Source organism: Micromesistius poutassou (assembly GCF_964030765.1).
Source record: "Micromesistius poutassou genome assembly, chromosome: 11".
Classification (NCBI taxonomy): domain Eukaryota; kingdom Metazoa; phylum Chordata; class Actinopteri; order Gadiformes; family Gadidae; genus Micromesistius; species Micromesistius poutassou.
Genome location: NC_140281.1, coordinates 5,913,442 through 5,937,011, shown reverse-complemented (window position 1 = coordinate 5,937,011; position 23,570 = coordinate 5,913,442). Strand labels below are relative to the sequence as shown.

Sequence of the window (23,570 nt, the reverse complement as noted above, 5' to 3'; positions counted from 1 at the left end):
CTTTGTTTGAACGTGCTGTCCCAGCTGACACTTTTGAGAGCATGGCTCATGGGTACTGTATTAAAAACGGTCTGCTTGTGAGAAAATGGACGCCGTCCACTGACATTTTGGGAACCAAGGTTAAAGGTTGCAGTGCCTGCAACGGCTAGACGTGCAGTCATGAAAACCGCCCACGACATGTTGGGGCATTCGGGTGTGAGAAAGACGTATGACTGCATTATGAGTAATTTTTGGCCGAGATTAAAGAAGGATGTGGCTGCGTACATAAAAACTTGCCACATCTGTCAGATAACTGGTAAGCCAAACCAGGTTATTGAGCCTGCGCCTTTGCAGCCAGTAATGGTGGAGTCTGCTCCATTTGAGTACTTCCATTTGAGTACAGTCCAACTGGGCCCAGCACAGTTGGACTGTGTTGGGCCTTTGCCTCTGTCAAAAAATGGTTGTAGGTATTTGATGACCATCATGTGTCAGGTTACTCGTTACCCTGCTGCATAAGTCCACTCATCAACTGACTTTACAGTTTGTTGCAGGGGGCCAGGGGTTTTGGTAGATGTCGGGCAGTCCGCCCTATGGGCAGCTCATTAAAAGGCAGCGCATTAAAAGCCCCTGATTTATAGATTGACTTATTGATTTGCTTCATCAATCTCTTTTCATCAATTTGTTTTATTGAGATCTAATTTACTTTGACGTCAAACAGCAAAACTTTTTGGTGTGTCTTTGAGATCTGCATTTTGTTCAGATTTGTAATACCTTACACCATTAAACTTCAAAATAAGGGTGCATTAATAAACCATAAATTAAACATTAGCTTATGCAGTTGTAAACATGAACTCACAGTCTAGTGATATGTTTTTGAATGGTGTTCAGGTTTAGTAAAGGTGTTCATGTTAACTAAGATATACATTTTCTACATTAATTAGTAGGGTTAGGGTTTCTTATTAGGTGTTTTTTTTTGCTAGGGTTTGGTTCTAGGGTTAGGGCTACCTATATTTTAGTCTTTGTTTGTGGGGTTAGGGTACCTATTATATCATTACAGGGTATGTGTGATCTACTGAGCAATAATCTGGATGTTTGGGAAGAATTTTGAGATAATTGATATTGTAATTATTAGCTATTATTTAATTACTTAGTACAAATTAAATTATTTTTGTTGGGTACAGTATGACCATACAACCAATGCAAAATTTCAGGAAAGATGGAGTAATGTCTTCTGTATCATGTGATTTATTAAAGAAATTACCAACAAAAGGCAAAATACATTGTTCCTTTCTAATTTCCAGGTCCTTAAAATAGCTATGGGGTACATGTGTGTTTTCTTCAAGACAAATGTCCAGAGGACAGTATATTGTCATGGATACTATGGATACCTGTTTATTGCTCCCTGGCTCCAACAGAATCACCCACCACTCCAAGATGACTCACTTGTTTTTCGGTGTAACACATTGACAATCTTGAAGTTGTTAAAATGTTGAAAGACTTCTCCTTGATAATCATGTTTGACCAAGATTACAGCTCCCCCAGATGCATATTATGTAATATAATGTTCTCAGCTCTGTGCTCGGCCTCCTTTCATCCCAAGAAATAAATAAAAATGCAGCAAGATTAAACACAAGGTATGAATATTTTAGATTGTGTTGCCTGTTTTGAGGCAAGTTAATCGAAACAAACTGTTCTCATATAGGTCTCTTTAGTTACAGAGTAGATAATGATGGGGTAGTTCCCCTCCTTGTTACATTAAGTTACAGGGTAACTACAGGGTATGCAGGCTGTAATCTAAAGCACTGATAGTTACCTCCTTACATTTATTTACAGGGTAGAGGTTGGACCCTTTATTAAAAGAAACAACATATTTTGAAACAGATGTAGAACCATTCCTATTCAAAAAACAATTATTTTGAACCAAAAGTATATTTTAAAAAGCTATGATTCATTTTCCAATGCCAATGTTAATGTAAGGAATGCTCAATAAATTGCCTACACTAGCTTTAATCATGCAACTGTTGTAAACTAATTATTTTGACTTTCTAAGTCATTTCAACATGAGTTTCAATCTGAGATGTAATGGTGAAATAAACAAATCTCTCTGTTCCTCTCTTTCCCTTTCAACAATGTGCTGAGCACAAATCGGTATGGTGTCCATTAGCTAGTTATTAGACTATCCAGTTCAGGCCCCCAATCCAAGCCAGCAGTGCTCTTAGGGCTGATTGTACTTGCAAACGCAATATTCATTAAAACAAATTAAATACATAAATATAAACAAAAACATATTAAATATTGACAGAAATAATATTTATGGCAGTTAAAGTACATGTGCTATCAATTAAGAGCAAACCAAAAGTGAATTTTCTCAGGAAATTATTATTAAGCATTAAATATCCCAAAACTGAAAATTTACAGTTGGCAATTAAATCTAAAGCCAACCAAGTAATTCAACATAAGTTGCCAGTTCAGACTTGGGTAACACATTACAATAAGGTACTCAAAAACATGGGTAGTTACTGAGGAACGAATGATGAACGACCAGGACCCTAACTGGGGCCCTAAAAGCAGTTACACACCAAGACGACTGCCCGATCATCGCCAGAAAATGGAGTCGGGCTATTAATCTCACCGACTCTGTCATAAAAGTGTGAAATACACACCTAGACAACTACAGACAACGCTGTACGTTCTGCACTTGCGTGAGATGTAATGTCTCCAAAACAGCAGGCGGCACTAATCTGTATTGTGGTCCAAAATATAATGGAAACCGGAAATATCAGGACCTCTCTCAGCAACCGCGAACAGCAACGGTCTATCCTCCACCATGCTGATAAATTGTTCCTCAATTTCGTCGGTCCACATGGTCAAAGAATTCAATATCAACCATCAAAACGATGCCAAACAATGCGTTGAGAGAGTGTGTCGCCATTGTCTGCGCTTTCACTTTGTATGTTTACCATCCTTACTTCCGGGCTTCACTGATTCGCTAGTCAAGGGCTAGCCCTCCACCAATCAGATTGGTAAAGACTGAACGACTGTAGTGGCCGATTACATATGTTGAACCGGCTGAAAAGAATGCCGACGACCTTATCGACGGCCGACCTCACCATATACACCAAAGAGACACATGACACTGACCTCTCAAGACTCACCGACGCCCGATTTTCGGCGCGGTGTGTGGCCGCTTTAAGTGACAGTTATTCAGTAAGTACTGAGGAGTTACTGGTAAACAGACTAGGGAACTACTGTATTTGTTACTGAGTAACGAATGATGACCGACCAGGGCCCTAACTGGGGCCCTAAGTGACAGTTATTCAGTAACTACTGAGGACTGGTAAACAGACTAGGGGATACTATATTAATTAATCATTCTGTCAATTTGCAAACTGACCAATTGATTATGAAAGCAACTGAATTTTCCTGGGATTTCACAATTAGTTATTAAATTAACAGGGCACAGACGTGATGATTGTCATATTTTAACAAAGATATTCACAATACATATACATTAATATTCACATTTAAGGTTTATTATGTGGCATTAGTAATGTTGAAGGCTTAAAAGCAATTGTCCACCGCTGCAGGGCACGCTTTGAACCTGCCGCCCTTGGTTTCAAGCACTGTTGAGGGCTGGCTTGTGTCCCACACTGGATCGACTGGTAGCGCTGGATCTGACTGATGAGTGGTTACTCATTCGTTCACCAATAGTGAAGCTTTTTGTATCATTTGTTTACCAGTAGTGAAGCTTTTTGTGTACATTCATTTTTGTGTACCTTCACCTTCAAGGTACACTTCAAAAATGAAGTGTACCTTCATTTTTGTGTACCATCATTCACCTTCACCAAAGTCATGCATCATATTGAGTTGCTACTCTTTCGCAAACCATTCGTTCACCAGTAGTGAAGCTTTTTGAATCATTCGTTTACCAGTAGTGAAGCTTTTTGAATCATTCGTTCACCAGTAGTGAAGCTTTTTGAATCATTTGTTTACCAGTAGTGAAACTTTTTGTGTACCTTCACGTAAAGTCATGCATCATACTGAGTTGTTACTCTTTCGCAAACCATTCGTTCACCAGTAGTTAAGCTTTTTATCTTATTTATTTTATGAAAATGTTGAAAGAAGTAGATGCAATTTCCCGCATTCTGGTGCATTTTACCATGTTTTTAGATTTAAAATGATCTCCCTCTTTCATTGTTTTTCCTTGGAGCCGGCATGGTCTGCAATTACTGACTACTATTGTGTTCAGGTGTAATACACAGAGGACTGACACTGACTAACTTTTTTGGCACTTTGTTCTCTATTTATTGAGAGCAAAATATGAGGTTTTCAAAAATCTGAGGGTGAATTAGAAAAGAATGAGGTAACTTAGCTCAACATAGCCCTACATTAATGTCATGCATCAACAAATCTCAAACAAGTTATGAGGAAACATAAAATGTGTACCTAGGCTACTCAGAGCCTAAATTAGAATCAACTTTAGCATTCAGTGCCCTGCAGAACACAAAACTATAACTCAATTAAACTGCAAACCAAGTAAAATGCAAGGATTTTGGTAAAATAAACAAAAAAGTCCTTATGTCCATCTCGTCTGTGGAACATCATTGTCATTGTCATTGTTTTAATTGTTTTTATTAAATTAACAAGTTAACAATGTAACATGAATTGGCACTAAAATATAGGCTAAATATCTGAACAGAAAGAAAGCCCTCTCAGCTAAAGCTGGTCATTTTGACAATGACTGTTTGCTTAAGTCTGTCAATAACTCTCAGTCAAGTCAACATAGGCTTGCTTCGGTGCATGTTTTAAATATGCATGCGTGATGCGGCTGTGTGTTAGGAAACCAGGAAAATGCAGAGTGGATTTCTATTGATATGGGTATTCCCCCTACTGATAAAGTGGAACAGATTTGATTGTGAAGCAATGGAAGAAATTCTGGACTAGTAGACCAGTCAAGCGCTAATATTTTTGACGGCAAATGTGGGGGGGTCCAAACTACTTTTTTTTTAAGGTGAGGGGGTCGTATTTATAGGTCCATGGTCGTGACCCCCCCAATTATATTGCCGCGACGCCCATGTGTATCTGTACCAAGTGTACCAGGTCTGCCTCGTTAGTTAAACGGGCATCATGGGTGTTGAGCTGAATCCCAGCTGGGTCTCAAATAACTACACTTCCCAGAGTGCAACAGCAGCAGCAAGCTGGCTGCTTGTGACCTAATCAACTCATTGTCACTGAGTGGGAGCACCTGTGAAGAAAAGGGTTCTCAGTCATTCAGGAGAACAAACTAAAGAGAGAAGACACGCTCCAAGTTCACTCATAGTTTCAGTCCAAAGACGCCAATGGTCTGTGAAAATGTTTATTTACTTTCATGGTGTTGAAATGCTGCTTAATATGTATGATTTTGTGTTAAATTCAATTTAAAATGTCTAATTATTTGGCAAATACACTGAATGGACCAATCAACTAACAAAACCAAAGGAATAAAAGTGATTGAGTCGAAAATTGAGTTGTCCCTGTGTCCTTTGGATGTTGAAGAAGAGTAGGACTTGACAGTTGTAAACCACGCGGAGCGGCCTGGCCCTGAGGATAAACGGCTTCAGATCCAGAAATAAGCTGTTGACGCAGAGGAAGTCAAGATGGCGGAAGATGTCCTGGGGAAGTCGGTCCAGCAGCTCAAAAAGGAGAGGACCACTGCAAAAAGCAGCTTCACCAGACAAGCCAACTTTATTTCAAGAGGAGCAAGCAGCATGCTTCAAGTGGAGTTAAAGGAGGAATTCACTAAGCTTTCAGACTGTTTCAGAAAGATGCTCGATGCCAATGATGACTACAGGATTGGACTGGAGGCTGACATTAAGACTGAGGATAAGGAAGCAGGTCTTGATGAACAGCAAGAGGCCGACATTGATAGATCTGTAAAAGAAGGCGAAACAAAGTTGGCAGAAATAAGAGACATTGTTCAAACAAACCTGTGGTCGAGGTATGGAAGAAGTGAACTTCTTGTGGCAATCCTGGAAGCAGAAAAAGCCAATGATAAAGCGGCTGATGTACCTGTGGAAAGTGCCAATTTAGAGGGCTATGAAGTGCACCTCGTTCTCTTGGACAAGAGAAGAAAAGAGGCCATCTCAACAATGTCAACATGGGAGAGATGGATCCCTGTGGAATTAAAGGATGAATTAGATGGAAGAGTCAAGGATGTAAGAGCATCCTACTACAGGCTTGAATTAAGGAAAGCTGAATTTGCCACTGCACGGACGATCAATGAGCAAGGCACAGGAGTGAAAGTACTACCCCAACAGGCAACATCCACACCAATGGTGAGAATCAAGCCAATCACTCTACCTATCTTCAAAGGAAGCAAGAGAGAATATCACAGATGGAGGAAAGACTGGGAAAGCCTGCAAAGGCAGGGAGAGCCATCCGGATCAACTGAAGTTAAGAAAATTCAACTCTTGGAGAGTGTGGATGACAAAATCTCAAATGACCTCAGACTTTCAACCTACACCACTGCCAATGACATGTTCAGAGTCCTGGAGAACAGATATGGCAACAAGTCAACCATCACTGTAGAAATCCTTGAAGAGCTGGAGAAGATGCCACATGTGAAGGGGAACCAGCCAAGAAAGGTCATTGACCTCATACAGTCAGTGGAGAAGGCCCTGGTAGATCTCACAGTTAGTAAACTCTGGAGCCATAAATAACCCACTGGTAATTAAATCCATTGAAAGCAAGTTGCCTGACTTTATTAAAAGAGACTGGTTGATGTTCATGGTTGAACCCAGAAACAATGTCACATCAGACAACCACTTTGACATGCTCTTGAAGTTCCTGAAAAGTCAAGAAGAAATACTAGAGAGACTCGAACAGCTCAGAACTGTGGAGAAATCAGATTGTTCAGACAAGAAGTATGACAGAAGGATTGCCTCAACAAAAACCACAAAGAAAGAGGAGCTTGATGAGGTGTGTGGTGTCTGTGGTGATAGTGGGCACAACAACAAAATCTTCTTCTGTAGAAAGTTCAAAAGACTTAAGCTACCTGAAAAGAAAGCTGTATTGAGAAAGTTGGGAGCATGCAGAAAATGTCTCGGATGCCATGATGTGGATGGATACTGCAGAGACACTTTCCTATGCAGAAATAAAGACTGTAAAAGGGAAGGTGGTGCCCCAGACAAGAAGTATGACAGAAGGATTGCCTCAACAAAAACCACAAAGAAAGAGGAGCTTGATGAGGTGTGTGGTGTCTGTGGTGATAGTGGGCACAACAACAAAATCTTCTTCTGTAGAAAGTTCAAAAGACTTAAGCTACCTGAAAAGAAAGCTGTATTGAGAAAGTTGGGAGCATGCAGAAAATGTCTCGGATGCCATGATGTGGATGGATACTGCAGAGACACTTTCCTATGCAGAAATAAAGACTGTAAAAGGGAAGGTGGTGCCCCAGACCACCATTTTTTCCTCTGCCCAAAAGGAGAAGTCAAAAGAGGGGAAGAGAGAAAGAGTGGAAAAGACGGCAAGGGTAAAAGCAAACTAACGGAGGAACAAGAGGATATCTTGTCTGAACTTTCCCCAGAAATGGCAGATCGATGCAGAAAGGCTTTCACCAACACCAACAAAACCGCAGTGACACTCGATGCTTCAGGTCAGTCTGAGCTCCTGCAGAGAAATGGGCTCTCTGAACTTCCGGTCATCATGATGTTGATGCAAGTCACTGCAAACGCAGGGCAGAAGATTGGGACTTTAATTGACCTTGCTTCAGATACAAACTACATTACCCATAAGGCTGCTGAAAGACTGAGGATAAGAAGTGAGAAGATGACTTTAGTTGTGCATGGGGTTGGTGGAATGGCCATGGAGGTGAACACAAGAAGGTATCTCCTCAAAGTCAGAGTCAAGACTCCTAAAGGAACAGAGAGAGCTCATGAAATGGTCTGCTACGGCTTGGATGAAATTGCCAGAGTGCATCAAGTAATTGAACCTGAGAAGTTGAAAGAATTCTTCCCAGAAGTCAATCTTAAAGAATTGGAAAGGCCAGAAGAGGTTGAACTTCTCATTAGCCACCGAGAGGGAAGACTCGCTCCCCAGAGGGTAAAAATCATTGGAGACCTCGTCTTGTGGGAAGGTCCATTGGGGAAGACAGTGGGTGGAGCACATCCCGACTTGTTTGAAGAAGTGGAGGTTGCAGCATGAGTCCAAAACACACTTTGCTCGCTCCATGAGGACAGCAGCTGTCAAATATCAAGAAATCACAAGACAACCAAGAACTGACACAGCCCAGCTACAGCAGGAGGATGTGGCTCAGACCAAATGTACAGCTGCCAGTAACCACGAGTTCCTTGAGTGGTGGCACTGGGACAGCATCGGAGCTGCATGTGAGCCGAAATGTGGAGGATGCCGATGTGGAAACTGTCCACCAGGAGGAAAAGAAATGACCCTGGCAGAGGAGAGGGAGCTTGAGATCATTAAAGGAGGCCTCACCTACAAGAAGGGGGATGCTCACACACCAGCTCCTCATTGGGATGCAAAGTATCCTTGGACAGTAGATCCAGCCTCTCTCCCAAACAACAAAGGTGCAGTCCAAGCTTGTTTCTTAAGGATGGAAAAGCAACTAAGCAGAGAGCCAGACTGGAAAGTCGCATATGCTACCCAGATCCATGGTCGAACGAGGCGCAGCCATAGAACTCACCGACAAGATCATGGACAAGTGGAACGGACCAGTGTGGTACGTAAGCCACCTGGTGGCGCCAAACCCTCATTCAGTGACGACACCAGTTCGTATTGTTTGGAATAGTAGCCAGAAATACAAAGGAGTGAGTATGAATGATCTTCTTCTGAAGGGACCAGACGTTCTCAACCCTATCAGAGCTGTCCTGCTGAGGTTCAGGGAAGGGATGCATGCATCTCTAGGAGACATCAAAAAGATGTACAACTCTGTATGGCTGGAGGAGCGTGAGATGCATCTTCACAGGTTCCTCTGGAGGGACAGACCAGATGAAGAGATAAGGGAATATGCAATTACCAGAGTCAACATTGGGGACAGACCTGCTGGTTGCATTGCGCAGTTGGCTATGAGGGAGACAGCATGCCTGCCCAACTTTATTCACTTGGAGGATGAGCGCAATAATAAGTAATAAATAAATAATAAAGAGTAATTATAATAAAGAGTAATTGAAGTAATAAATAATAAAGAGTAATTGAAGAGGACAGTTATGTGGATGACCTCTTAACCTCCCAAAATGACCTAAATAGACTTGACGAAATCACAGCAAATGTTGAAGAGATCTTAAAGGTTGGAGGTTTCTTCCTCAAACCATGGGTCCGGTCAGGGCAAAGTGGGAGGCAAGGAATGGAGACGGAGGTTCTAACAGAGAAGCAAGGTAAAACCTTAATTCTTCCAAATCAAATGAGGGATGAAGACAACAAAGCCTTGGGCATCGGCTACCAAGTGGATGAAGACAAGCTCTACATGTTAACCTCAGTTAACTTTACCAAAAGAAAGAAGAAGATGAGAGTTGGAAAAGATCTTCTCAAGGAGGAGGTGAGAACTGAGACACCTAATCCACTGACTAGGAGGGCTCTCTTAAGCCAAGTAGCTGGACTGTACGACCCAATTGGCTTAGTGACACCTGCCAAACAGAAGGGAGCCATTCTTGTTAGAAAAGCTTTGCAAGAGGGAGGGGGTGGGAAACTAACCCAAGAAACCTGGGACCAACCTCTCTCAGAAAACCTCAGAGAAGAAGCCATACAGCTTTTTGAAGAATATGTGCAGCTTGGACAGGTGAAATTCCACAGGAGCCTCACACCAGCTGGCTGGGAAGGGAAACCTTGGGGCATCACTTTCTCTGATGGAAGTGACAAATCCTATGGAGCTGTGATGTACTTAAGGTGGAAGACAAGTCAAGGCACGGAAGTTCGATTAGTTGAATCAAAAGCCAAGCTGACACCCCTGGATCAGAAGGGAGAAGCTGTAAAAGCTGAGATCTGTGGTGCTGTCTTCGCAGCCAGGATCAGGAAGTATGTGGAAAAGCATGGCCGAATGAAGATCGAGAGATGGTTCCATCTACTTGACAGTCAAACAGTCTTGGGAGCCATTCAAAGAGTCAGTTATGGGTACAAAACCTTCTTTGCAAATAGAGTGGGCGAAATCCAGAAGGCTGGACTAGTGCAAGACTGGTGGTGGATCCGTGGAGATCTGAACATAGCTGACATCATAACAAGAGGGGGCGCTCCTGAAGATTTGAAGGAGAATTCCACATGGCAAAATGGACCAGAGTTCCTGAAGTGGCCAGTGGAGGAGTGGCCTATAAAATCAACGGAAGAGGTTGCAGCTCATGCCAGGGAGAGTGTGAACAAGCTCCAGAGGAAGGCATTCTCAGGTGCATTAACAAGAGCTCAAGCAAGAAGGAGTCAGCAGAAAGAAGACCTAGAAGCCACTCAGGAAAGTCCAAGGAGTGAAACTCGAGAGGAAAAACCTGTGGTAAACCCAACTCTTCTTCTAAGAAGGAAGCCCACTGGCTGGGTTAAAGATCTTGTGGAAGTAAGAAGATTCAGTAGCCTGTCCAAACTGGTGAGAGTCATTGCCTGGGTTTGTCTAGCTGCCAAGCAGTGGCTGAAGAGGAAGTGCCGGGCCCCTAAACAGTCTAAGTGGGAGGTAACATCACCGAAACAAGCTGTGCTGACTGTCAAAGAACATGAAGATGCACTCAAAGACCTCTTCCTCGCAGCTCAAGAAGGTACAGCTTTTTCAGACACAACTCTGAGCAGACTGGCAGTATACAAAGATGTGAACTCTGGACTGCTAGTTTGTGGAGGCAGAATTCAGACATTCAACGAAGATAAGACGGCAGTGCCAGTTTTACCATTTGAAGCATGGGTGTCTACATTGCTCGCACAAGAATCCTACAAAGCAAACCACGGGAGTGGCAGGAACCCTTCTCCGGATGAGGAAGAAAGCCTGGGTAATAAAAGGCCGTAGACTTACCAAGAAAATGGTTGACAGCTGTGTGGTCTGCAGAAAAAACAAGGCAAAACAGTGTCAACAAATCATGGCTGACTTGCCTCTAGAGCGAACAGGCCCAGCTGCACCTTTTGAATTCACCACCATGGACCTGTTCGGCCCTTATGAAGTGAAAGATGAGGTCAAGAAGAGAACTAGACTCAAAGTATGGGGAATAGTCTTCTGCTGCATGGCTTCCCGAGCCATACACACTGAAGTGGTGAGTGACATGTCATCTGAAGGATTCCTGCTAGCCTATCAAAGGTTCACTTCACTCAGAGGACACCCCAGGAAACTCTGGTCAGACCCAGGCACTAACTTTGTGGGAGCCAGACCTGCTCTGGAGAAGCTTCACAAATTCCTTGAGCGACTGAACAAGTCTGAACTTGAAGACACAGCTGCCAAGCATGGTACAGAATGGTCGTGGAAGATCCACCCTGCAGACTCTCCCCATAGGAATGAATGGTGCAGCAGAGGCAGCTGTCAAAGTAGTGAAGCGGGCGTTGAGCAACCTTGGTGGAGATGGTGTTTTCACATGGGGAGAACTCCAAACTTTCCTCTTCATGGCAGCTAACCTTGCAAATGAGAGACCCATCGATGCAAGAACTCAAAGCAGAGAAGACTGTGTAGAGTACATCACCCCGAATTCTCTGCTTTTAGGACGTGCCAATCCAAAGGGAGACCCTGGAGATTTCCAGTTTGATGGATACCCTTACAAAAGACTTAAACATATTCAAGCAGAGTTGAGCAATTTCTGGAAGAAGTGGAGCCAATTGGCTGGACCTAATCTGTTCATAAGGAACAAATGGCACACCAAAGAGCGAAATGTTGCTGTTGGAGATGTGGTCTGGTTGGCTGACCAAAACGCCCTGAGAGGACAGTACAAGCTGGCTAGAGTGGTCAGTGTCAATGCTGACAGCAAAGGCATCGTAAGAGATGTGCTTGTGAAGACTTTTCCCAGCTATCCTGTTCACATCAAAAAGGCAAACGGCAAAGAAGGGCCCACAAGAGCAAACAGTGAAAGAACCAAGAGGCTTCAAACCAAAATCCCTGCCACAATTCCTCATAGAGATGTCAGACGCCTTGTCATTCTACTTCCCACTGAAGAACAAGCAGAGTGGTAAAGGGCTTGTGACCTCTCTGGGTTTGGAAAAACCAGGAGCTCAAGTGGGAGGTGTTGAGCTGAATCCCAGCTGGGTCTCAAATAACTACACTTCCCAGAGTGCAACAGCAGCAGCAAGCTGGCTGCTTGTGACCTAATCAACTCATTGAGTGGGAGCACCTGTGAAGAAAAGGGTTCAGTCATTCAGGAGAACAAACTAAAGAGAGAAGACACGCTCCAAGTTCACTCATAGTTTCAGTCCAAAGACGCCAATGGTCGGTGAAAATGTTTATTTACTTTCATGGTGTTGAAATGCTGCTTAATATGTATGATTTTGTGTTAAATTCAATTTAAAATGTCTAATTATTTGGCAAATACACTGAATGGACCAATCAACTAACAAAACCAAAGGAATAAAAGTGATTGAGTCGAAAATTGAGTTGTCCCTGTGTCCTTTGGATGTTGAAGAAGAGTAGGACTTGACAATGGGAGTTATTGTCCTCACCCTCATTGCCGTTGAAAATTGATCTGAAGTGACATATTTTCAAGGCCAAATTATTGTAATAAAGGTTATTCACGTTATCTCAAGTAATAGTACATTAACATGAGCTACGGCCACAAGCGGCTCTTCATTAGAGCTGAATCAGCAACGATTGCAAGCTAGTCCTCAATGCCCAAGGGCACAGTTATATGTTTGACTCTGATAATATGGGTTTAATCTGCGTCTCATGCATATTAGACTACTATCGGAGTGAGGCTCTGTATGCTACTTTCTGGGAACTAAAGGGAGACTAAATGTGGTGATCTAAGTGAAAATAATGTTTAGCCTACAGTGTATTACTGCATTGAACATATATTAAACACTAGTTATAGCCTTGGCATACAAAGTGTAGTGAAGTGAAGAACTTTTAGGGTGCACACTTTTTCAAGCGTTTTTTATTTTTTTCAAGTTTTAGAGATGAGGAAAAACTGAGTGGGAAAAAAAACAGTGGAAAAAAAACATCTGAATATATTGAAAACAAAACCTGTCTACAATGAGGCGTAGTTGTAACCCCTTTGGCCTTCCATGGAGCTTTTGTGCTCAGTTTAGGTCCCAAGGTATTTAATCAAACTTTGGACCGGCTTATGTCTAAATATGTGTTCACTCAGATGAGAACAAAGCACAAACCAAAAAGTTTTCAAGGGTTCAGCAACAGGCGGATTGTCAAACAGGCGAGGGTTCTGCAACAGGTGGGTAGTCAGACAGGCAAGGGTTCGGCAGCAGGCGAGTAGGCAGACTGAAGACAGGGAGACAGTAAGACGACAGTAAGCAACAGCGACAGAACACAACAACAAGCAATCTTAACACGAGGAAGGGCCAGGGACGAAGTACTGACAGTTAATTGTATACAACGATCTAGTGATTTTTGTCTGGAGGTCCAGGGTTGATGTACTGTGTGCTGATGAAGGCGATTGCTGGAAGGTTGTAGACCAAGGGACAAGAATGGAATGACGTAAGGTGAGAGACACTGGCCCCCTTTAGGTGGCAGAAATGGACGCTGTGACATAACCCTTCCCGCTACGGACGCCCCCTGGCGTACGCCCGGAACTGGACGGGTGTGCCTTATTGAAGTCCCAGATGAGTGAAACATCCATGGTTAGACTCCAGGGGATCAAAGATCACTCCTGTGGCCCTTAGCCCTCCCAGTCCACAAGGTACTGGAGTTCCCGCCGTGACAACGCACATCTAGTAGTCGACAGACCATAAAAGCTTGGTGATTGGTGATGGTCGTTGTTGGTAGAGGCACGGAGCACGGCAGAGCATGATGTCTCCAGGTACATGTTAGCCGGCACATGTGAGCCTGGATGGAGGGATGCACAATCTTCGCCTCCATGGAGGGAAACAGCTCAGCTGGTACCCCAATATGCACATGAAGGGAGAAAACCCAGTGGATGCGTTGGTGAGGGAATTATCGGCATACTTGACCCAGGGGAGTTGGGAACTCTGAGAGGATGAATTGTCAATGTTAAGGCAAAGGAGCGCAGCCTCCATCCCCTGGTTAGCCCTGCCTGATTGTCCATTGATCTGTGGGTGGTAACCAGAAGAGAGACTGACAGTAGCTACGAGTGCCATACCTGTGATATGAACTGAGGTCCACGGTCAGAGACGATGTCCGTAGGGATGCCATGTGAGCGGACCACGTGGAGCAACAGAAGGTCAGCTGTCCCTAGTGGAGGGAAGTTTAGGTATGTTTATGGGACAGAGCAAGCCAAATGGGGTCTGGTTGAGGACTTGTTCTGTCCACAGGTGGAACATGCAGCGAGGAGCGAGCGGGTGGCCTTGTCCATGATGGCCCTCCAGAACCGTTGTCGGAGGAAATCCAGGGTGCGGGTTATGCCTGGGTGGCAGGTGAGTCTGGTAGAGTGAGCCCACATAAGGACTCTAAAGTCAGGGACGAATAACCAGTTGAGAAGACCGGTAGCTGGGTCAGGCAGTTGTCCCTGCGCCTGGAGGACTGCTGACTCAATCTCCCAAGTGAGTGTGAGAGTGTCAATGAGACAAGAAGGAAGCAGAATGGGCTCAGGATCCATGCAGGGTTCCACTGCAGCATCCGGCTGGATGTTCCCGGAGCCTAGTTGGAAGGTCAAGGTGCCGGTCATGCCGTCGACACGAGCGAGCAGATTACCGTTAAGGGCTTTAGCCTTTAGTCGTGCACCTCCTGGTCGATAAAACTCTCCTTCGCTCTGGAATCCAAAATAAGTTTGAGGGGTAGTGTCTGGTCTCGCCACAGGAAGGTGGCATAGAGTAACGGGCCGAGGGGTTGAGGACAAGACTCTTCAGGACCCCTCTGGCTACTACCGAGGCCAGCTCGTTTCGGACGGCGGTGGTGGTCGGGGGATTCGCTCCCTGCGACGCTCGCGGAGCCGGTTGTCTACCCGGATTGCGTGGGCGATCAGCTGCTGGAGGTTTGGAGAATCCTCCAGGGACCCCAACTCTGACAACGTGACAGAGCGCACTCAGAAATGCCCCCTGCAACTCTTGTTCGCATTAGTGCGTAATTAAGTGCAAAATATAGTTTGCATTAAATTTTGGACTGGAGTGAAACAAAAAAAAAATTCAGGGGAATCATCAGACTAAAACCATAAGACTCGCCACAGGATACGCTGTTGGTTGATTATCTTTTCTTTTTCCTAATAATAGGTTGAGGTCCTTGATGCAAAGACAAGAAAGCAGCTTTGTTTCCTAGATAAGGTACGTCTGCACCTGAACTCAACTCCTCTTGATTCACTCATTCACCACTGAAGCCCAGCGTGGAACTAACTGGAAAGGGAGTCCGGATAGGATTAACCTTTTCCTCCTAGTATTGTTATAGACTTTCACATAGTGTAGCACATTAAGTCCAGCCAGCACTACATAACAAGGTTATTGAACATGTCCATCTTTGCCCACCCCGGTCAGGGTGGATGGATGTAACAAGCATGCATGTTATGTTTCTCCCAGGTGGAGCCCTACTCCACAATAGCAGACATCAAGAGTCTTGTTCACAAATCCTGTAAGTGTTAACAGCACACTAGCCATGCACTGGTCGTCCTGGCTGCTGGGTCCTCTTCACTTCACATACTTGCTAATGCAACATAGCTTTGCACTATATTGACTGAATATAAATTCCTATTAACATTTGTAGATGGCAGATAGCTTGAAACGTTTCTAGATGCAGCTTGTGCCCTTAGTGGTGCTGCCCCTGACCGGTACATCTATCGGACCTAGGGTCCCCCAGAGGATCTGATAAAAGCTTAATTCCTTGCTTGTTAACTTGTTCGACGCCTGCAGCGCTTGTACCATCAGCAATCAGCATGTGTCCCATCAAAAAGGTTCTCAAGTGTTTGCCAAAGGGGCCGGGTAAATCTGGCTCTGCCCAATTATAATTAATTGTTATCTGGCCTGAAGCCAAACTGGCACGTGTGTGTGTGTGTGTGTGTGTGTGTGTGTGTGTGTGTGTGTGTGTGTGTGTGTGTGTGTGTGTGTGTGTGTGTGTGTGTGTGTGTGTGTGTGTGTGTGTGTGTGTGTGTGTGTGTGTGTGTGTGTGTGTGTGCGTGCGTGTGTTGCAGATCCCCAGTGGTATCCAGCCCGTCAGGCCCTGAAGCTGGATCCCAGTAAGACATATTAGTGCTGTTGAGTTAATCTATCAAATGACTTCTGCTGTTTCAAACCAATTATCCTTTAACTGCAACATTGTGCTTTTACACTATAGGCCTTCACAGCTGGCAAAACACCAGGAATCAACTAATGAGCTGATATGCTGTATGGATAATGGATCTCTTTCCTTATTGTTTGACTCATTTTCTCGTACTTCTCGAACTCGTACAAAAAGAAAGTTGATGCTTGGCATCATTAACGCTTTTTCTCTCCCCATTAAAAGTTGGCCCCAGTCACACCGCCATGCTACAGTAAGACGGCATAAGAACCCGCTTTCTTCCATGCTATACCCTTACCAGGTCAATAGCGTCCTAGCAGTTACTCTGCGCTCATAACATAAGGATTGAAAATACGTCTATTGAAGTAAATAACGAAAGAGCCAGCAGTGAGCGGCGTGGGGCCGTCAGCTCTGATTATGGAGCTGTTGGCTCGTCTTCTTTGTGAGAAGCAGCGGTGTGGAGGAATACGCTCTGGTAATATATGCTATTTGGGCCAGCCTCTCCCTCCCCTCCTGAGCTGGATCTAAAATAGTCTTTCTATTAGTGCACCACATTATCTATAAAACAGGTTAGGAGCGCTGGGTCACCCAGAGCTTTCACAAAGTTCAGTTCAACACACACACACACACACACACACACACACACACACACACACACACACACACACATACATATATATATATATATATATATATACGTACACACAGTGCAGATGTGCATAATTCTAGTAAATTCTAATAAATAAATGGATAATTGTAAAATAGCTCTAAATGCATGCAAATATAATTTACTTTGAATTACAACAAATTGTTTAAATCAGTGTGTCCAGGGGATATTTTGCGACTAATGAAACACTTCATAGGGTGAATCACTCAAGGATTGATTATATTATTTAACATTATTTTAAATTTTCGTTTCGACCACATTGCACTTTGGATTTGTTTCCAATGTATTGTTTGGGTGTTCCTCCCCGTGTTGTGCTCCAGAGGCAAAGGCCCTGAGGGACGAGGAGGTGCTGCAGAGCCTCCCCGTGGGGACCACCGCCACCATGTACTTCAGAGACCTGGGCCCCCAGCTGGGCTGGACCATGGTAAGAAGACCCCCCCTCTCTGGAGCCTTCACGAGCCCTCCATTACTCTCTCTAAACTGAGACACATGGACACTTTAACCAGAAGGTCGCTCCATCTGTCTTCAGAAAGTACTTCCAGAACACAGACGGCCTTGGGAGATTTAGCTGATGGACTCGGGTGTTGCCCAAAACAATTGTGTTATCAGATTTAAAAAAAAACAACGTTTTTTGGAGTCATTGTTCTTGTCATGTGTGTGACTCTCTTCCTTCAGGTGTTTCTGGAGTCATTGTTCTTGTCATGTGTGTGATTCTCTTCCTTCAGGTGTTTCTGGCAGAGTACATGGGCCCTCTCTTCACCTACCTGATGTTCTACTTCCGCCTGCCCTATATCTACCCCCAGAAATACGCCTTCACCAGCCCACTGACCGTCACCACGTAAGGGCCTGAAAAGACGCATCTGATACGTGTTTGGTCTCAGAAACCGTAAAAGGTGAATGTAAAGTGAGAGAGTAGTAATAGATGGGGATGGTTTGAGAGAGAGAGAGTGATAGTCATACAGACAGAAGATTAAAAAGGCTTGGAGCAATTCAAATCATGTTGACATTAACTACAAGACTGTGACAAAACCTATAGCTAAGCAAACAGCCATCATGCATCTCTGTCTCCGTCTCCTCTCCCCTGATCAGACTGGCGTGTGCGTGTCACACGGGTCATTACATGAAGAGGTTGGTGGAGACTATCTTTGTGCATCGGTTCTCCCACGGGACCATGCCACTCAGGACTATCATCAGGGTGAGCCCTTTCAGTTCATCTCCAATGGAACAATGGATTATATTCTTAGTCTTACATTTATGGTTATATAGTCATTGTTCATCCTTCTTTATCTAGTGTAAAATAACTTGTTACACTTTACAATAAGGGTACATTGATAAACCATGAATTAAAATTTGTCAATGAACTAATTAGCATAAACTGATGGTTGAATAACAGTTAGAGGTGCTGTGAGCGATGTGGTCGTTTTGGCTATATAGATCTTGCAGTAAGCACTCCCTTCTCTCTCCCCCTCGCTCTTCTCACTTCCCCTCTCTCTTCCCCTCTCGCTGCCCCTCTCTCTCCCCCTCTCTCTTTCCCTCTCTCCCCCTCTCTCTTCCCCTCTCTCTCCCCCTCATCAACACATGATGGTCTTGCATAATTCCTGTCTCTTTTTTGTCCTCTTTCTTTTTTCCAATCGTCTGCTGTTTTTTCTTTTATTGATGGTTAATTGGTGTTTTTGTTATGCAAGCCTTTCCTGGGAGTGCTGGAATTTGTATTTTGTCAACACTGAAATCCTTCTGCTTGCCAGTGAACACGCATAGAGGACTGCCTCTTTGTGGAGTTCTCTCTCCTGATTGGATAAAGTGGGAACTGGATACCAGAAAAGGCAGATCAGAGGGGCTTAAAGACTAAATGCAGCTTACACTGCTTATGGTTTAGTAATCATCTCCTATGGTGTTCTATTTACTACTGCCGTTCATATCAGCCTGACCATCCATCCTGATCACGTGACGTCACATTCTGTTTCACCACACAGATCAGTCTGGACCTCTTGCTGCCTACACCCATTTCCTGAAATTGCAATGTAATCAGGCCATCAGGGACTGTGTTGTAGTCGATGACGTAAAACACAGGCCACCGCTGGCCAAACCGTTGTGGTATCTCTCAAAGCAAGTTATTGCATTATTGAGTTAACAAGAACTATTAAAGGTGACATATTATACCACCAGGTGTGAGCGTGATTAGCCGTTACAAGCCGTTTTGAAATCGGCCTCTTCTCCTCCTCTTCTGAAAATTTACTACGATTGTGCCTTTAGCTGCACAGCAAGAACTCCTTGTGACAGATCATAGACAGCTAGCAGCTAGCAGCGCTGATAGTGACTAGCTATAGGTGCTATAGGTGCTGATAGGTGCTAGCCATAGCTAGCTATTATTGCCTTGCCCTTGACGGTGACTATCTGTGTTTATTCACTATTATTGTGAAGGAGGAGAACAAGACCAGTGAGACAGCAGGAGACAATCATGAGACAACAGTCGTTACAAACAGCTATGCTTTTGAGTAAGAGGTGGAGGACAGGGATGCAGCTGAGTTGGGGACGGGAGACCCGGAGCTAAGAGAAGGGGAGCTAAGAGAAGCGGAGGGGGGTGGGCCTCAAAAAATGTCCATAGCCCAGGGGCCTAAAGTGCTATTAAGGCGCCCCTGTATGAAGGCTGAAGGAGTTTATCTGTCAATGCAGTGACTCTCACACACTGAGATTCATGTGGGCGGCTTAAGGTCCAGACTGATCCCTGCAGCCAAACGGAATGTGGGGTCACGTGATCAGGGTGGTCTCCAGGCTAAACCCTGATGCTAATGCTATGTAAAAATAATGTTAATGTAATGTTAATTTATGTACCCTTATTGCAAAGTGTTACCAACAATTGAATAGCATCAGTTATTTTGTTATTTTACTATTTAACTGAAATGTCACTTTTTTGTATTGGTTCCTTAGAATTGTGTATATTATTGGGGATTCTCGTCTTGGTTGGCCTACTACATTAACCATCCACTCTACACACCCCCATGTAAGTTTGTCTAGTATGCAAACACACCAAAGTCTTTCTTACACACAAGATATCATTAATATGATCATAACTTTTTACTTGCTTTTTGATACAGTGATACTCTCTTTACACAGCTTATGGAGATCTACAGATCAACTCTGCATGTGCTCTTTTTGTGGTAGGTATCAATACAAATTGAGAATTGAGAATTAAGAGTTGTAAGCAACGTATCATGAACATGACATAATGATCATTGTGAATTCTGTCAATGTCAATAGCATATATATTATTTTCAAGATGGTAGGATAATGCAAAAACAGTAATTGCAAGCAGGCTAATATAACAACTGATACAACAACTGAAGTAAATTATTGCAATAATGTTTTGAATGTTTTAAAAAGTTATTGGACTTTGTATAAGAAAATGAAAAAACCTGAATGAATTGAATTCGTAAGATTTGAATATTATACTATACTCAGAATTTATTTGTCTTGAATTCCCCTTTTTGAAATTCAAAATGCCATTTCAATTCATACCATTTCAGTATCACAATTTCAAACATAATTATTTTTATCTAATATAATTTTTATGTTCACTAATTCAGAACAAAAAAATTCAAGTTAAAGATATACAAAATACGATTTTCAATATTCTAGTGGCCAAAATACAGATCAGAAAATGCAAGCATAAACATTTTAAGTAAAGTAGCAGGGTGGCAAGGAAGGCGGATCGAGACAGTCAGTAAGGAACCGATTGATGGACCAGGACTGCAGTCTGTCTATCAAAGGTTTTCCCAGCCCCGTTGGTGGCCCTAGGCTTGATTGCTTAGGCCTGTCCTTGAAATGCCATGCCACTTCTGCTTGAAATTTACCCAGTTTAAATTTCTGATCCATATTTTGAATTTGAGTAATGAATGTCTTATTTTTGGTATCTGCAACATGAATTTTTGTATCTTGAATGATTAGAGAATGCCGTGTTCTTTGGAAAATCAGGATCAGAGTCAGGATCGCTTTTAACTCACTTTATTTGATTAAAGGTCCGGTATGATGTATATGAAGCAAAAGGAGGGGAATTGTACAAGCACGCATGGAGATACACTTAGTAGGGAATTTGATAAAATGCGTTACCTGGAGCGTTCTGCCCCCTTGGACTATGTGTTGTGACTTTATGAATGGGTGGGCGTGGCCTCCGTAATACGCTCTGATTAGCTAAGCATGGTGCTGAGCTCCCTTTTGGATATCCGTATGTGTGCTCGGTGCTGGTCCCTTGTGGCTATGTGTAAGTATTACAACTTGTTTTCGTGGCCTTGGTCTCTGGGCTTCTCAGACACCTGGCCTGCTGATGTCACGAGAATTGATAGGTGTATGAATGGCTTTACACATGAACGGATGCCTCCCTAGTCGCCAAGGACATATCTGGCCTGATGCATGCTAGAATATGCTACAATGCTAAAATACGCTACAAGAACATTGCATTTTCTTTTTGGAAATCGTGTTTCTGAAATGGTAAAACTTAAAATGCCATATTTGAATTTCAAAACGGATGACCTTGTTTTTTGCTGGTGATGGAGGATAGGGACCAATGTACGGTAGCTTGCCATCAAGCTAGCATGTTGTATCCCAGCAAACGTTTTGCCCAGCTCACAATTTTGTACTGGTATTCCCCATGTTAAATAAGTGTAATACAGAAACAGCATATTTACATATAAGCCAGGCAGAGAGTTGCTCTCTATATTGTAGGTATTGGTCACTGGCTTCCTTTGGAACATATGTGTCAAGGATAATAAGTTTGGAGATGTTGCTCATTATGATATGCGGATATTAATATTAGGCTGATTTGGATATGGCTTATAAAGAGTGTGCCTGTGGGGATCCTTTATACTGTACCTGTAAATTTTATAATGATCGGGACCATTTGACAGAAAGGCAAGAACTACTTGACATTTCACTGGTCAATAGTTGCCACATCATTTACTCAAGTGTACAAAAAAATGTGTTAATGAGGCATGGTATGTTGTCGCTTCCCCCAGGGTTGGTGTTGATCTGACAATTTGACAATTTCTTGAAATCCATAATGGTGGAAAATATATCAGATGCACAGTAATGATCTCATCGTTTCAGGATTTCCAACCGTCATACAGAATATTCATTTCTAAGAAGCTGTTATCAGCTATATCTATATGTCTGCAAAGTGTCACATCTCTAGCATAAACTAGTTTACAGGAAATGCGCCAGACGCAGAAAAAACAATCTATTTCACTTTGGAGTTACCTGGACTGTGGGTCCTGGTACCCCTAACAATATTTAATCTGTACACTGTATGTCCGCTCAGTGTTGTGTTGAGGTCTGTGTGTCTCAGTCTATTGTTTCTGCCACAGCTGTGTGAAATGGGAAACTTCTCTATTCACTTGACGCTGAACAGCCTCAAAGGAGAAGGTAAGAGGAGGCACTGATTTACACTTATACTGTGGTGCTGCTCCGCTCTACATTCAGGAAATTAAATTGTTATAAATGACAACAATGCTCCCTGGGGGAGCATAAATGAGCCCTTTGTTTTATAACATTATATATGTCAGAGATCTGTATGTTCATCTACATCTTTATGTTTCCGCTTCCCAGGAACCAAGTGCAGGAACTTCCCCACTCCGACCAGAAACCCCTTCACTTGGTTGTTCTTCTTCGTATCATGTCCAAACTACACATACGAGGTGACAGCAGAGACACCTCATCAGCAATGTAGTATCCATCACAATCATTTGGGGGCCAAGGACAATTCCTTCCTTCCTAATGACGGTTGTGACATCCACACTCACCGGTTATACTATAGTAGTTGTATTCCTCATGAAAATCCTCCTTAGGTGGAACATCTTTATAACTTTTGTCTAATCTCTATTTGTGCTTTTAATCACCCAGGTGGGCGCGTGGCTTGGTTTCTCCATCATGACCCAGTGTCTCCCAGGTAACAATGCATCCCACTGTGTGACTCACCATGGTAATGCTAGCAGCAATACCATACCTCCATGTATACCCCACTGTCACGTTGTGAACCAGAACCACCCCTGAACCATCATCCATCATGTGGACAGCTCCCAAGCAGGGTCCCCCTCTACACCCAGGCAATTTATAATTTTCTATTCATAAAATAAAAATAAATTAGTAATAGAATGTTATTTCATAATTACAAGATAATTATCTCATAATTATAACAGATAACTATCTCATAATAACAATATAAATATCTCATAATAACGATATAAATATCTCATAATAACAAGATAACTATCTCATAATTACGAGATAGTAGTCACCACAAGGAGATACTAACATGTCTTGGGACGTTGAGTAAAACGTAAATAAAAACAGAATAATCTTAAAAACAAATCCTTTTCAACCTTTATTCAACCTATATTCAATTGAATACACTACAAATACAATATATTTAATGTTCAAACTGATTAACTTTTCACTCATTTTGAATTTGATGCCTGCAACATGTTCCAAAAAAGCTAGGAGAGGGGTAACAAGGGACTGGGAAAGTTGAGGAATGCTCAAAAAACACCTGTTTTGTCAGGGTTCTGGGTTTGTGTTTCACGTGTTGGACTTTTAGTTTGGTTTTTCATTGGTATCTCCAGAGGGGTATGCCTCGCTACTTTCAGCTAGAGTTGCGTTCCATTAACGTGA

At 43.1% G+C, this 23,570-nt stretch overlaps 1 protein-coding gene across 1 annotated transcript in view; it reads left to right on the top strand.

Moving 5' to 3' along the window:
* tecrl2a (trans-2,3-enoyl-CoA reductase-like 2a) overlaps positions 1-23,570 on the top strand; it is a gene marked incomplete at both ends in the record, with an annotated part of 36,865 nt that overhangs the window by 5,837 nt on the left and 7,458 nt on the right. Inside the window, 11 exons of the mRNA XM_084474852.1 lie at positions 15,250-15,300; positions 15,550-15,601; positions 16,158-16,202; positions 17,231-17,334; positions 17,636-17,748; positions 18,000-18,105; positions 19,839-19,911; positions 20,025-20,068; positions 22,268-22,325; positions 22,509-22,597; positions 22,803-22,848. Coding sequence (XP_084330978.1) covers positions 15,250-15,300; positions 15,550-15,601; positions 16,158-16,202; positions 17,231-17,334; positions 17,636-17,748; positions 18,000-18,105; positions 19,839-19,911; positions 20,025-20,068; positions 22,268-22,325; positions 22,509-22,597; positions 22,803-22,848 — 781 coding nt within the window. The remainder of the gene's footprint in view (positions 1-15,249; positions 15,301-15,549; positions 15,602-16,157; positions 16,203-17,230; positions 17,335-17,635; positions 17,749-17,999; positions 18,106-19,838; positions 19,912-20,024; positions 20,069-22,267; positions 22,326-22,508; positions 22,598-22,802; positions 22,849-23,570) is intronic.